Raw genomic sequence first — 15,656 nt, 5'->3', positions numbered from 1 at the left:
CATTGAAAATCCACAATTCAATTGTACAGACAATTATGGAGGAATTGACTGCACACAACTATCCATTTTATTACATGTTTTGAATATAATTAAATATACCACCTAGGGAAGGACTACCTTTGCGGTAAACTCTTAAACCTTCCACAGTATCTGATTGAACCTTTGAGAAAGAAGGCATCGTCTTTAATGTTTGATGTTGCCTACTACAAACACAAACTTCGATTTGTTTTGCAGAAAACACAGCTCTACTCAATCGTTAGGTTAAGAACTTCAAAATGCATTCCGCGAGACGTGTCTCAGGTCTATTATATGCGATCAGAGAGAAGAGAGAAGGAAACCAAAAAAGGAACACCCTCCCAAGAACCTTAATCCCTTTTCACAACAATCTGCCCCTGCGGAAGCTCCCCTCTTTTCATTCTTCCAAATTTCCTTGCCCTTGAATACTTACTAATTCCGACCACTACTCTCTCTTCATTCTTCCAAATTTCCTTGCCCTTGAATACTTACTAATTCCGACCACTACTCTCTCTTCATTCTTCCAAATTTCCTTGCCCTTGAATACTTACTAATTCCGACCACTACTCGCAACATAAGATTTCCTAACGACAGGCCTCAGAAACAAAATCTCAAGTAACTTCAGCTGCTTGTAGCATCGAGGTAATAAAAAGGTTAACAAGAAGATTTGCTACAGACACAGGGTCATCTTCAGCAAATTTCTCATAATAAACAATCAACAATTTGTACATTGGTGAACCTTCAGGATGGGTATGGCAATGCAATTAAACCTTCTGTGCATAGTGAACTACCATTCATTTGGATGAAACAAGACACAGGAGAAGCTCCGTAACACTTCTACTGGACAGACATAATATCAAGTGTAAATGCAACGTGTGGAATACATTTGAATAATTTCCAAAACCACCAGCATTCAGTCACATACAATCAGATTTGTTCATCTGATGAGAAATGAAATTAAAAAAAAAAAAAAAACAGAGCTACTGAAGAACTCAGCTCATTCAGTAATTCAAACGTGCTTCAAGAAAGCAAGATATTCACAGAAAGCAAATATCCAGAAACCAAATCATCTGGTCACTAGCAGTAATGCTGAACCAAGAGACACCAGCTACAGTAGAATAAGTTTTCCATGCTATGATAAGAAACAATAAGCATCAATCACATTTGAGTGCACCACTGAATCTAAACAACACACGAGTTCATAGTCTTCATGACTGTTCTTGTCATTTCAAATAGCAACAGCAATTAATCTAAATGGTACATTTTCACCTAGAACCACGTGCATAGTTCCTTTCAAGACTACGTCGAGGCGAATATGACCTGGACCTGTCCCTTCTTGATCTTCCACCAGATGGTGAATGTCTAGGAGAGTAATCACGTCCCCCCCTATAAGGTGAACGCCTAGGAGACCTCCGGTAGCCATAATCTTCACGGCTGGAACCCCCACGATACCTACCACGATCACCACGATAACCTACAACCAAGTAATAATTGGTTTTCATATTAAGACAACAATAACCTTGAGTAAAGACAGCAACAGCCAACAAGAACTCACCATCACCCCGAGTACTTTTCAGCCCAAGATAATGACCAGGAGTGGGTGTCCTTGCGCGCTTCCTCCGCGACTAAAGAAAAATAAATTCTCACTTCATATAATCGAAAAATGCACAGTTCATAGCTCAAGGAAGGCAGTAAAGCATAATCCAAATGAGTATGCAGCAAGAATAAACATGCGTGAAAGAAACTACAAACTCAGAACAAACATGTAAAAAAGAAAAAAATTGCATCTATCTTTTCCTACGGCCCTACGGGAGGGTAACACATACAGCAGACAAGTTGATTGAGAACCATACCATCTATCTCACATTTGATTTAATCAATCAAATAAAAGAAAATAAGAGAAAAGGAAAAATCAATGCCAGGTATAAGATACCATAAAAGCCTGATTACAATGTTGACAAAGACCCTTGATTAATTGAGAGTTGACAGTATTTGCTGAAGTTGTATAGTTGTTGGGCAATATAGATGCTATTTAGTTGATCAGATGCAAGTGAAAAGCTGTTTTAGCTTTGTTGAGATGGATGGACTGATCATCTTTGATTTCTGCCAACATAGCTGACGCAATATCTTCTGAATATAACCAGAAAACCTTCAGGTCAAAGAGGTTGATTTACAATCAAATACTTTATACCAGCTTCTATCAGACAGGTAGCTTACCCTCTCCACGGTTATGTACCGGCCTTCTAACACTGATTGATTGAGGTGTTTGATACAGCGATTGGCATCCTCAAGACAGTCCATAGTTATAAAAGCAAAGCCCCGAGAGATGCGAGACCGCGGTTCCACGACCAAAAATACTGATTTCACCTATAAAATTAGAACAAACAGAGATCATCAGCATGGAAAAAATTGTCCACACAAATCCAGCAGGAGATGGAGAAACCATTGTCAACTTAACCCATTTAGAACTCACAATTTCCTACATCCTGTTCTAATGCATCCACCTATCCTCAGTGGAGCTCGATAACAAATTACCTCTAGCATTTTCAATGATAAAACTTATTTTCAATAGTGAAACCTGATCCCAGTAACAGTACCAAACATCTCATATAACACCTAATAACCACTTTGCCAAGTGCCAACATAAGTTTTTCACCAAAGAAAGAGCCAAAAGAACATCAAAAAATCGAATAAGAACATACCTTTCCTTCCTTAGAGAAATGATCTTCAAGGTCTCTCTCAGTGACCCTCGTAGATAGGCCAGTCACATAGAGTGTATTCCCTGGATTAACAGCATCCTCCCTGCATAAATGGATCCAAGGCAAAGCACTAGCACAAATAACTAACAAAGTGTGCAAGGGCAATATAAGAGCATCAAAGCAATAATATTACAACTAACCTTCCACGGCCCCTTGACCCCGATCTGGACCTAGACCTGGCCCTTGGTCTTGACCATGATCTAGAACGAGATCTAGATTTGGACCTGGATCTCGACCTTGATCTGGATCTTGAATTCTCTTCCCATGGAGAAGGAGACCGCCCATAGCTGAAAGTAAAAAATGTAGGAAAAGAAAAGAATCAAACACCAATACTACAACCAAAAAACACCTGCAATAACAAATGTTTAAGCTTCGCTATGAAACGAAATGTAAATAATGTTAAGTAGAAAACAGCTTGCATCAGAGAAAGGTATACATGACAACATTAGTCATTGTAACAACTATAACTTGGAAAGGAACAGAACAGGCACATAACTATATGAATCCTAAATGTATACAAGAAACTTCAGGCAAACACCTTGGACTGGAAGAAAAATCGGATACTGCCAGGACACAAGACATAGACACAGCTAAAAACTCCCCAGCAAAAAGCATGCATATGAGAATCAGGTAACTGTAGAAATTCATGCAAATGAGCATCATTGTAATAATCAGCCAGCAGCAAATTATGAGCATTACTCGGTAAAGTTCCGTTTCAAAGCTCAATTAGGAAAAAACAAAAGACAGGTAAGTTCATGTTTGAAGGTTTGATTTCTTCCACTTCAGATATTTAAAGTCATAACAATGCTATATCAATTCAGTCTATTCAATCATCAGTAGAAGTATTCACATATAATTTGAAAACAATTAAATTTCACAGATTCCAGCTGTGTGATTTTCATTTTGAAACTATTGTGTATCAATTGCCTGCTTCTCAAAAGCAAATGCAAATCCAACTTCATGAAATCATTACACCTAATGACATTTTTACCAGAAACCAAAATGTTCTTCAAAATAACTTCTAAAAAGAGTGTTATGGCACATAAGAAATCAAATTCATTTCCTCTCCACCCCCAATAAGATTGAGTCGGTATTCTCTTCCAAATGAGTGCACTCAATTAAAGTGTGATATTCCCACATATAACATCTAGTGAGAACTTATGAGTTCCATAACCAACACCAACAAAAGAGAAACCCTGAAAAGAACAGTTAGCTTAATAATAAGCTTGGCCACAAATCTCATGAATACAATTAGTCAAATCATAAGTGCACCAAGAAGTTAAAATGATACCACAATTGCAAATTCAATTTGAAAAACAGCCACAACAGCATAGAAGAAGTTAGCAATCAGCATTCAATCATAAATTTCATTGAAATAATAAGAAACGCCCCCACAAAATTTTCTCAAAGGAGCATTACATGAAGCCGCTAGTAGCCTAATCAAAAAAGGACGACCGAAACACACAGAAACACACAAAAAAACAAATAAATAAATAAATAAAATCAACAAACTCAAAAGAGAGAAATTACAGAATTATACATAGGCAAGCCAGTATATCGTATAAGAGAGATGAACCAGGAACCGCGAGCTAAACGACCTACAACTCCAAGTTCCTCTGAGAAAAAAAAAAAACCCTAATCCCCTACCTCGACATATAGATCAGAAACCCTAGAATATCTCCCGTAAATCAAAACCCAAAAATTAAAAAAAGAAAGAAAAAGACGAGCAAAAGTATTAGAATTTATGATTTTACCGTTTGCGAGGAGAATCAGCCTGCAAAACAATAAGAATTTCCGTTATTAGTATCAACATTTACCATCCAGAGTACATACACATCTCTAAACTTCAAATCCACATCTAAGAGAGCGAGATAGAGAGTCGGAGAGATGGAGATCTTACCATAGTTGGAGAGAAATGAAAAAACCCTAAACCCCGTCGCGCGTTCCGAAAGATGGCAATTCTTGTGAAAGGAATTGTTTGTTCTTTAATATATACGCAGATGATTTGGGAAAGAAAATCGACCCGGTTCAATTTCGTTTGAGCGCCAGGCCCGGTTTCTCACCTGCCAGAACAAATATTTATGAATGGACATTTTTACCCTTTCTGATTATTTTGGACCATGGTCAACTCATGTTCTCTAAATAGCTTCCCCACCATATTATAAATTATTAAAGACCACCAAGAGCAACACAACACATCCATGATTTTATTTTGGCTAAACTCCATTTTACCTTTTTTTTTTTTTTGAAATAGTTAAAAGTTTTGTTATATTTTAGAAATAAGTTAAAAATCTCCTTGTATTTTAATAAATTTAACATAAAATTTCTCTTCTGTTAAAAACAAATGAAATGTGGAATGCACGTATCTGAAGTGCGTTTAACTTGATTTTTTTAGTATATTTGACATTTTAATTGTTCATATAAATTCTCAAGGGTCTGTTTTTTCCATTGGCATGATAATGGGAGAGTTTATGCCAACAACTTTTGAAGCAAAAATCATAAGTATTCTTAAAATCAAGGGTCCATGTCTTTTGAACCGTCTCTCTGTAATTAGGATGTAATGTCCAAGTTCCTTTCTCTTTTAATATTGTTTTGGCTTTACTCACCTCAGTGGCATATGAATGTGCAATAATTCGTCTTGATCAATAAAATTTTCATCCATTTATATTTTATTTGGCTGAAATAATGATAAAGAAGTAGAAAAAGAATTTACAAGAAATAGAATTCAAAAAATGGATTGATTTTCGAATCCAATTGAATCTAATGGTTGATTGATGGTACGAAGCTTTTCCTTCAAAGCACGAAAGAAAATAAAGAGAGATCCCCATATGTTTCAGTTAAATATTAGCATTAATTAAACGTATATGGAAGAAACACCCAATACAGCCAGCGTATAGGGATAGGTAGATGTCAAATACAGATAAAAAGCCGTTGCATAGCTTTCATGGAGACTGTTTTCTGTACACACGTGGCATGAAAATAAAGAGAAAGTAAGCGATCCTCCCTACATATAGTTAAAAAGTATGAACAGAAAATGGCTAATTTGAACATGCAACAATTCCAAACTACAAATAGAAAAAGATTATATGATAATTAACATATTGTTCCACATTAGTTATTATTTAATAGGTTGCAAAATTAATTTGTTTACAATAATCTTGAACCTTCCATGTCTCCCTTTCTACGATGTTTTATTGTGTGTTGGTTTGTTGAAGAACACCTATGTTTATAGTTACAAGGTGGAAGCTCTTGCTATAATTATTTCATGAAATTGCCAAACTTGTTTGTCCCTTCATGACTTGGTTCTCATTTATTTTTTTTAGTAATAAAAGGAAAAATTATTTTTTTAGCTAATTAAGTATTCACAATATTAATTTTAATTTGATAACTATGTTTATTTTCTTAACTCATTTAAGTTTCATAATTTGATGAAACTTAATCCGACATAGGATTTTGTAGGGAATATTCCGATGAGATTTTGCAAAGTAGCCAGAAAATTGTCTACATGGCACATAAGTTGTTGAACTTTTAGCCACTTTTACACGTGTACATCCATATGTAACAAATTAATGCTGACTTAATATTATATTAATATAAAATTCTAGTAAAATATATCAAATTTTAAAATTTTATAATTTTAAATTATAATTTCGACACAATAAATTTATTTTTCAAATTAAATATTTATATGAATAAACATTAATTAATTATAAAAATGATATTTTATTTATTAATGGATAATTATTAATTTAAATATATTTTAATATTAATTATTAGTTAGTTTAAAATTCTCTAATAACTTTTAATCAAATTAATTAAAATTAAATTATTTAATTGAACGCTCTCCATGCGGCCATAAAAGATGATGGGGGCATCCCGCCCCCCTCACCTCTGTCGTTACCTACCGCAGCGGAGAGCGAAGTCATCGCTTAGATTGACATTGGTTTGGGCGATGCCAATCGGTGGGGGTCGCCAAGGAGGGTAGGGGCGAGGCGAGGGGGCAACTGGAGGAGGTGGAGGAGGGTAGGAGGGGCGCCGACTGGAGGCGAGGGAGGAGGGTAGGAGTGACACCGAGGGGAGGAGGGGCAACTAGGAGTGGGGGGGCGGAACGATAATTTTTTTAAATAATAATTTTAATTTTATAAATTATAATTTAATTTAAAGTATATCCAATATATTATACATCACTTGATTTCTACATGACACATGCCACGTCATCATGAAAAATCTCCATTTAGAATCTTCTATATTAACCACATTAGTTGGATAAAGCAGCCAGTAAGTAACTTGCATGTTTTTCGATTTGACTCGGCAAGACCCCTTCAAAATGATCATATCTTTTAAAAGATAAATTCGAATCAGGTACGAATATTACCGCTCAAAGCTAACATCTAGAGGTTTATAGTGATATACAACTACCCCTAATCCGCCCCACTTTTTTCTCTAATCCTCTTCATAAATAAAGATCTTATTGCAATCGAAAATAACTTTTATCGGTCACCCTTTTACTCTCGCGGAAACAACAAGGGTATGAGTTCTTAGCTCATGTTTAGCACTTCACAAGCTTATTTCAAGTCCATTATTCAAGTACTCCACATTATTTATTTTATTATCATCACACCTTATTTCAAATTATTTGCATTTCTTTTTTCAATAATTCAATTATTGAATTGAGTATTAAGCATTAAAAAATTGAGTACAAGGGATGAAAGAGGAATTTAGCAAAGTTGACCAAATCACTTCATTAATCCCTCATCATCATTTTACATCTTACTTTAGTCCCCATTTTTTAAATGCATTATACTAATCTTCATCCTTTTATCTATGTTTGATGCATTATTATTAAAGTATTGTGAACTTTTTTTTCATCTTTTACCTTTCATTAGTCAAGTATTTCATACACTTCATTTATATTTCGTTAAAAGTTAATTCTCAGGAACCATACAAAAAATTATTAAATTTAATTAAAAAATGAAGAATTATTATAGTATTTTTGAAGAATAAAATACTAAAATGGAACAAAAAGTGTATATGAGAACTATTGAAGATATTTGGCTTAAAAAAATACACTAATCACACTTAAACCTCTTTATGAAAATGTGAAAATACAAATACTTTATTTCAATTTTTTTTTTGAAATTATGCTTACAACACATTTAGAAATTCTCCGTTTATATCTAATTTCATTTCGTTAGATTATGAATGAAAAATGCTGACTTTTGTAAAAAGTTATTTATATAAATTTTTAATTTTATTGCTCAGCTAATATTTCTAAATATATTTTTGTACTTATAAAAAATATTATATATAAAAAGGGACTAACATCGTTATACTTTTTTATAAATAAAAAATAATATTAAAATTTTATATAATTATTTTACTAATATCAATATTTTTCGTCAAATCATACGGAAAAAAGAAGACCATTTAAAGAGATATGAGTGTAACTAAAACTCCAAAAATTGTAGAGTCCGATACGTAAATCCAAATCCAATTCTTTTTGACCTGTTGCATGAGTCGGGTCTCAACCCATTTTTCAGCACAACACCTCTCTGTCTCTCTTCTCCCGAGGAAGAGAAACCATGTCGTCCTCAGCACCTTCGCCTTCTACCATTCTGCGGAGAACCCAAACACCTATAATGTTTTATCTGCTCCCCACTTCGTCTATTTAACTATCCGCCCCTTCCCATCTCGTTTTTCCCCTTCCCACCTCGTTTTTCCTCGCCTGACCCCAGCAAATCCTGTAAAGTCCTCCAACTCCCCTCAGCTCTCTTCCCAACCTCTGTATGACGCCTTTCCGCACCCTCAACCGGAAGAGGATGAGGAGGAGGAACCCGCCATTGGAGACTGCCTAGTCTTTGAAGAAGGTGTTTTCAACGACCCGTTTCTTCAGAACACCCGGAATTTCAGAAACGATGAAGCCCAAATCAGTAAACCAAATAATAATAAGGATAAAGGTGCAACTATCTCTCCTGAGAACTTGATTCCAGAGGAATGGGTGCATGTTCAAAGGGAATTGAACATCACGAAGAAGGAGAAGCGAAGGCTCTCGCAGCAACTGGAATACGGCAGAAGGGTGGAGAAGAGAAGGCAAGCTCTGATGCCTCTCAATTCGGGGGAGTACGAAAAGTTTAAGAATGAGAAGCTTCAGAAGTTGAAACCAATCGTGCTCGATGACCCGGAACCGAAATGTATGGATGAGAATGATAAGCACGAGAAAGATGATGACGAGAGAAATGGAGAGGGGATTAGAGGTAGAGTGCCGCCGAGGAACCCGAGGTTGGCTGTGTATGGGGGAGGTTTGGAGGATATTTCGGCCCTTTTCAGTAGTGGGAGCTATGATCCTGGCGTGGCTGACAAATCTCAAGGTATTTTTAATTCCGTCAATTTGTTAATTTGTGATGTTTATTTTGTACTAATGAGATTTGTGTTAAACTAAAACCTAAGGTTTGATGCTATGAAGGGATTTAGTTGTTCTTTGAAGAGTAATATGTAAATGCTGTTTACTTCGATGAGTATTGCAATTTGATTAAGATCTTATGTTATGTATACTTTTTTGTGACTGATCCCAAGTCTCTGGAGTCTGGAGATGTTTGAGAATTTGAGTTTCACCGTGCAGATGTTTAACACTGCTTTGGTGATTATTACATATCAGCAGGACTTTGACATGAATAATGGAAGTTCCTAGTATGAAATTGGAGTGCTACAAATTTCTGGTACTTGTCCAACATGCATAACATCTAACAGTGAGGCCATGGAGGGGACTTCTTATAACTGAATAGATTATTGACATTAAGATTTATTAAGTCTTTTTGAAATGTAGTATCAACAGTCGGCATATGTGAGCACTAGTTTTCAACAACCTTGATACTTAATGCTGCTGTTTTAATTAGCAATGATATGCTAAAAATATAACTCTTAGACTGCATAAGCAGTAATCCTATGCTAAAACATAAGGATGCAATCTGTAAATTATTACCCTACACCAAAAGTGTGATCAGGCTATACGCACTTTGGCTTGACTTTCAGTAGAGAAGTCCATTCGTATCATGAATCAACCCATCTTTCAGTTCTTCAGAGAGATCGATTAATTACTTTTTCTTCTTGCTTCTTTATAGAAATTTGGTGCTAACAATTCCTAGTTGTGTACCTTGTCTATAGAAATTTGGTGCTAACAATTCCTAGTTGTGTAGCCTAGAAAGGTCGGTATCTAGTTCCAATCGTATGGGGGACTAGCATTCTTTCATTGACTGACCAGATGGAAAGTACAAACCAGTGAGTAACGAGCTCTCCTCAGTGCCTAGCAGTAATTGCTAGTAAACCCCTTTAACTGGTCTTCTATGAGCTCTAATGCTTTAACTACATCCTTTGGAGCTTCTTAAGCTTTCTAGAGTTTAAGTTGAGATAAAGGTGGGACACGGCAGTATATAAAAGAGGAACACATGTTGTTATATTATTTCTCACAATTTTATGTTCTCCTATGTTCTAACGTTCAGTATTTTTATCCTGACACTGCCTTCAGCAGGCACTCGTAAATTATTCTCAAAAGAAGAAAAGATACTAATGAATAGGCGGACTCCTGATATAGCAGTTGCAACCTCGGTGAGTGTCTCAATGTCTCTTATGATCTCTTTTATGCTGCAAGAAAGAGACTTGTTAAGATGCTGATATGTGACGAGAGAATGAATATTATGGATGTAATCTGGAAGCAGCTTGATCCTCTAAATGTTTATACAGTAACCTTCCTGATAATTCACTGCTTAATTTCTGCTGCTTCTAGCTACTCATCAGCAGTGCAGAAACTATATGCACTCGTATGTATAAGGAAACATCCCATGGTCTTTCAAAATCTGGAAATAGCATATCCTTTAATTGTAATTGTATCAAGCTCTTCAAATAAATTATCAGATAAATGAACCAACACTGTGTTGTGAGTTTGGCCAAAGTCTGTCAATTGCAATCTGATGAATGAGCTGATTTGTGCTATTACGAGTTAATTTCTTAAGTATCAGAGTAAAATACTATAAAACTACTGATACTTGGTCTCACCATCACTATTTACTATATTTCTTTCCGGCCTTGCTAAATAGGAATGATTAATTTATCTTTTCTTTTTCCCTAAGCTATTGGTAGGTCACTGTCTGGACCATTTACGATCTTCAAAATTCTCTTCCTGGACTAGTTTATTCATCAAGCTATAAATCTTTTGTGCTATTTGCTGAGTAGAACTTGTGTATGGTGGTTCTTTGCTCTTTATATTAACAGAGTATTGTGCTTGTTTTTTTTAGCAATTGGTCAGCATATTTTGTTTATGGTCTTGTCCCCTCTGGCATTTAATTAAATTTCATTGCTGCTGCTTAGTAGTTATTTTTCCTTCTTCTATGGTCTCAAACAATGTAGAGCATTTTATATGCTAATTCAAGATTATTTTGCAGGGAAAATGGCATCCTCTACATACTCTTGCTGCCTCAGGACAATTTTACCTTGTGAATGCTTTGTTAAAGCACAACCTTGATATTAATGTGCCTGACAAGGTGAACTGGATGGAAACTGTAATTTATCTATATTTTCCCCTGTGCATGCTGGCTACCCTTGCATTCTTATACCTTTCTGGAAATCCTGGTCTTGAACTGGTGCATTTGTCCATTTTGCTGTTATCTTGATTTTTCCTACAGGATGGATTGACTGCAATTCACAAAGCAATACTTGGCAAAAAGCAGGCTATTTTTAATTTTCTCTTGAGAGAATCAGCAAATCCCTTTGCTCGTGACAATGTAAGTCAACCTAGACATGCAGTAGCATAACAAGATGGAGAGATCTTTAACCACAGTATGTGGGATGGACATATTTTTGTATACTATAACATGCTTAAAATTGAACATGTGGTAACTTATTTCTGAACTCTTGTTTTGTCTTGTCCATGGAAGCATTAAGTTGTGGCAGCTGATTATAAACTCATTTTGCTAAATGCTTATCATGGGCTCTCTAGTTCAAGACTCTATAAATCATTGTTGAATCGCGTAGCTCTTTTGCCTTCATTTTCTTGTTCCAAGTGTTAACTTGGTTGCACCTAATGCCTCTTTTTTTTCTCCTCATCTACTTTATCTGATATTTGGGTTGTTATACCATCCTCTGGCTTTAATGTTTATTTCTGAATCTTTTTGCTGCAACAGGATGGTGCTACCTTAATGCACTATGCTGTCCTCACAGCTTCAAGTCATATGATAAAAATTCTGTTATTGTATAATGTAGATCTAAATCTTCAAGACAATGTAAGCTTACTAATCTGGGTTCTAAGCATCCTATTTTGGTATACTTATATCTGGTAACTAAGATTGATTTGGCTTCTTCTCTTATTGCTATTAGGATGGGTGGACACCACTGCATCTGGCTGTTCAATCACGTAGGACAGATGTAGTGAGGCTTTTGTTGATCAAGGGAGCCGATAAAACTTTAAAGAACCGGGTAAAACTTGTACTTGTATAGAAACTCAAAATAGATTTTTGTTTGTTGTTAATGCTCCAAGGATCAATCTTTGAATCTGAAACCACCTAGCTGCTGGTGATTCATGGTTCTCATTTTAAATTAGTATCTGCTCATGTGTTGACTGATTCTTAGTGTGAACATGGGGCCTACATTTTTGGTTGTTAACTGCAGAGTGATGCTCTTATTTTTTTGTGCGCTTGCCAAATCAAAACGGTGAGATACAGCCAGATCAAATGATTACATCCGAGATCAAGCATGCGCTGCGTGTTCAACACATTTATGCGTTATTTTTTAGACTGCAAATTTCCTGGAATAGTTGCTGTGCATAAACTACTGTCATGAGTGCAATATAGTAATATGATTGAGATTTAAGGGGATATATAATTTTTTCTATGATTGAAATACTTGGACTAGCACACAGTCTGCCTTACGTTCTAAATGCTCCGTATGAACATGCCATCTTTTGTTTAACTTTTATGGGTTTTCCTAATCCTTAATCTTATTATCAGGATGGATTGACCCCACTAGACCTTTGCCTCTATTTCGGTAGAGATACAAGAACTTATGAACTCATCAAGCTACTAAAACGGTTCCCCTAGGCTCGACGAATTCAACAGCTCTCTGTCCAGTAGTCCAACTGCTAAGTGGTTCCTCGCTGTGATTTGGCTCGTATCTCTTGGTACCTCAGTGTTGTTTATCACCTATTCTTGAATTTCTTTCCAGCTTCAATCAGCCGATAGTCGAGTTACTTGGGGACATGGGCAACTACAAAAAGAAGATGAGGTGGCTGATTCTTTCGGGAGTGAGCTGCTGGATGGATCACTTTGTCGCTTGCTTCTCGACGCATTTACTACAGCTCCATCGCAATCTTGTTAGTATCAAGTTCAGTATTGTAGTTGACCAGGTGTGGCTCCAGTTAAAGTTCCTTTGTTACATTATCTCTCTTATTTCCTGAGATTTGTAACACAAATATAGTGAGTTATTTGATGATAATATATCCTCGTTGGATCCCAAGTTCTATAATGCTTGGACTTGGAGATTTCATTTCCTGAGATTTGATTCATAAGGTTTGGTATAATTAATTAAGAATATTCATTCGTTGTTTGAAAAATTACTAATATCTTTTAATGTTAACGATTATTCAACATCTATTTTAACTCGTAAGTTTTTCATTTATTTTTTGTGAAACTGACTAAAAAGCACGAGTGTATTACAAATTATAATTTTAATTACTTTTTAGAATTCTTTGAAATTTTTTTATGGATTAAATGAATAATTGTTTTTTATAATTTTTTTTTGTTATAATTTTTTCAATTTTTTTAAAAAAGAAAATACTGTAAGTACAAAGTTGATAATTCTAGGCCTCAATTTAACGATTATATAATTTCATCGAACATTATGGGTATTGATAATTTTTTAAATAATAAGAGGGTATTTGTAATTATATCAAATTTCACAAGAATTTATTGTATTTTATCTTTAATTTTACTCTCGTTTTTCTCTAAAAATAATACAGGAAATGAGAAAAAGAGTTTATTTATCATATTCTTTCTGATTTACTCCTTCAAAATTATTTTTTAAAATAATATTTTTTGAATAATTAGTTCACATAAAAATATTAAATAAGAACAAGTACGTACCATATAAAAATAAATAATTAATATAAAAAAATTAAGAACATCAATCAAATATGCCACTTCTGCTGGTAATAATAGATCTTAAACAAAAGAACTACCCTATGTGGGGAAATTGTGCTTTTAACGTGTATGATAAAAAGTGTTATACTTGTGATTTTATAGTTTATGGGCTTAATAAATTTAATTTTTTAAGTTAAAAATTATAGTATTTGAAATAAAATATTTTGTTTTATGAGATCAAATATATTAAAATTTTTATTTTATAAGATCAAATATTTTAAACTCATAAACTGTAAAATAAAAAATGCAACATCATATATTGCGTGGGACAATTTTGGAACAGTATTTCTTAGGATTCGTTGAGCTACAGCAGCAGCAGTGCCAGTGATGTGTAGTCGAGTCATGTAACGGCTCCATTTCCCAATTCAATAAAAGCGGCCGTCGGATCATCTTCCCCGAAATCTGCCACGTCACTACAATTTCTATTTTTAAATGAAAATGATTTCCTTTGCTATTCGACCGTTATAGTCTGTCCACCACCTCACCTCTTCTCTTCTCTTTTCCTGTCACGCTCCATTCTTCCTTCTCGGGGCAGATTCCTATACAAATAGGGATAAGCGGAAGACGAAAATGACTGTGGCGAGCGCCCACTGGAAGAAGGCCGTCAGAATGGGTCTTTCGCTCTTCTCTCGCGGATTCAACCCTTCCAAATGGTGATTCTTATTTTTTTCAATTTTTTTTTTCTTGTAAAGCGATGGATTTGCGGTTGAGTATAGTGGGCTGAGTTTGTTTTTGCTGTTCTTTCTTTTCTGAAGCAAAACAATGTCGAAAATGGCGGTGGCGAGAGTCAAACTGCTGAGGAACAAGAGAGAGGTGGTGATAAAGCAGATGAGGCGTGATATTGCTATGCTACTTGAGTCTGGTCAAGATTCCACTGCTCGTATTCGAGTAAATTTTTTATTTGCCTTTTTTAGTAGTTTGATTCTTGTTTTTTTTTGGATTGTTACTCATTATGATTGTTTTTCAGCGTTATATTCATCTGTGTATTGCTTGAATAGGTGCTTAGGTTTAGTTTCGGGTCATTAAGATCAAGATTTGGCCAATGAATCTTAAGAGAAAAGGTCCGGGTGCTGGTAAAGCAACATAGGTTGAAGGGGTAGGAAATTTTTTAGTAAAGAACCCTTGACGTTGGATTGGGGATATTAAAGGAGCAAATTGTTGATTTTCCTTTTGTATTTGATCAGCTATTCGTTGAACTGATGTAGGTCTGTCTAAAGTTTTTGTTCTGGAAAGTAGTGGGTGGGCAAACTTTTGTAGGGCGGACTGAAGTTTCCATTTTGATGTGTTCTTGTGCTTTCAATCGTACTTAAGATTTCAGTTATTTGATCTGGTTGGCATCCAAGTCCATCATACAAAATGTTGATGTATAAGTCAGACTGCTGAGGTACATTACATCCAAGTCCAATCGTTTTTGTCCTGGCACGCATCATAAGAAACCCAATTTACTATCTTTATTCATTTTACACTTGAAGAAGTAAGTGAATTATCTTATTGCAAGGATTATCTGCATAGTACATGTATAGTTGCATATTAATCTTTATGAACTCGTGTAGTGACCCCTTACCAAAGCATTCTCACATGTGTTGTATAGGTTGAACATGTGATAAGAGAACAGAATATAATGGCTGCAAATGAGTTAATTGAGCTTTTCTGTGAGCTAGTGGTGGCCAGACTTTCTATCATTGCAAAACAAAGGTGC

At 35.2% G+C, this 15,656-nt stretch overlaps 3 protein-coding genes across 4 annotated transcripts in view; 2 read left to right on the top strand and 1 right to left on the bottom strand.

The window, feature by feature from the left end:
* On the bottom strand, window positions 1,067-4,795 carry LOC105162682 (serine/arginine-rich splicing factor SR45a). Its single transcript, XM_011080773.2, has 7 exons — window positions 4,675-4,795; window positions 4,529-4,548; window positions 2,915-3,061; window positions 2,718-2,817; window positions 2,233-2,382; window positions 1,571-1,640; window positions 1,067-1,489 (listed from the first exon to the last, which is right to left on the bottom strand). Exons 1-7 carry the CDS (start codon window positions 4,675-4,677, stop codon window positions 1,281-1,283), a joined length of 699 nt encoding a protein of 232 aa, XP_011079075.1. The 5' UTR covers window positions 4,678-4,795; the 3' UTR covers window positions 1,067-1,280.
* LOC105164526 (ankyrin repeat domain-containing protein, chloroplastic) lies at window positions 8,252-13,312 on the top strand. 2 transcript variants are annotated; one of them, XM_020697577.1, is made up of 7 exons: window positions 8,252-9,142; window positions 10,300-10,376; window positions 11,210-11,308; window positions 11,450-11,548; window positions 11,948-12,046; window positions 12,141-12,239; window positions 12,770-13,312. In XM_020697577.1, the coding sequence occupies exons 1-7, from the start codon at window positions 8,287-8,289 to the stop codon at window positions 12,857-12,859; spliced, it is 1,419 nt and encodes a 472-aa protein (XP_020553236.1). In that variant the 5' UTR covers window positions 8,252-8,286; the 3' UTR covers window positions 12,860-13,312. The 2 variants fall into 2 exon arrangements, with proteins under 2 accessions (XP_020553236.1, XP_011081481.1); XM_011083179.2 differs by having other exon boundaries at window positions 10,297-10,376.
* LOC105162673 overlaps window positions 14,366-15,656 on the top strand; it is a 3,711-nt gene continuing 2,420 nt past the window's right edge. Inside the window, exons 1-3 of the mRNA XM_011080761.2 lie at window positions 14,366-14,610; window positions 14,713-14,845; window positions 15,549-15,652. Of these exons, the coding sequence (XP_011079063.1) occupies window positions 14,528-14,610; window positions 14,713-14,845; window positions 15,549-15,652 (320 nt within the window). The 5' untranslated portion in view covers window positions 14,366-14,527. The remainder of the gene's footprint in view (window positions 14,611-14,712; window positions 14,846-15,548; window positions 15,653-15,656) is intronic.

This window comes from Sesamum indicum, linkage group LG1 (assembly GCF_000512975.1).
Source record: "Sesamum indicum cultivar Zhongzhi No. 13 linkage group LG1, S_indicum_v1.0, whole genome shotgun sequence".
Classification (NCBI taxonomy): Eukaryota; Viridiplantae; Streptophyta; class Magnoliopsida; order Lamiales; family Pedaliaceae; genus Sesamum; species Sesamum indicum.
Note: the sequence above shows the minus strand (reverse complement) of the source record. Positions and strands in the feature narration are given on the sequence as shown.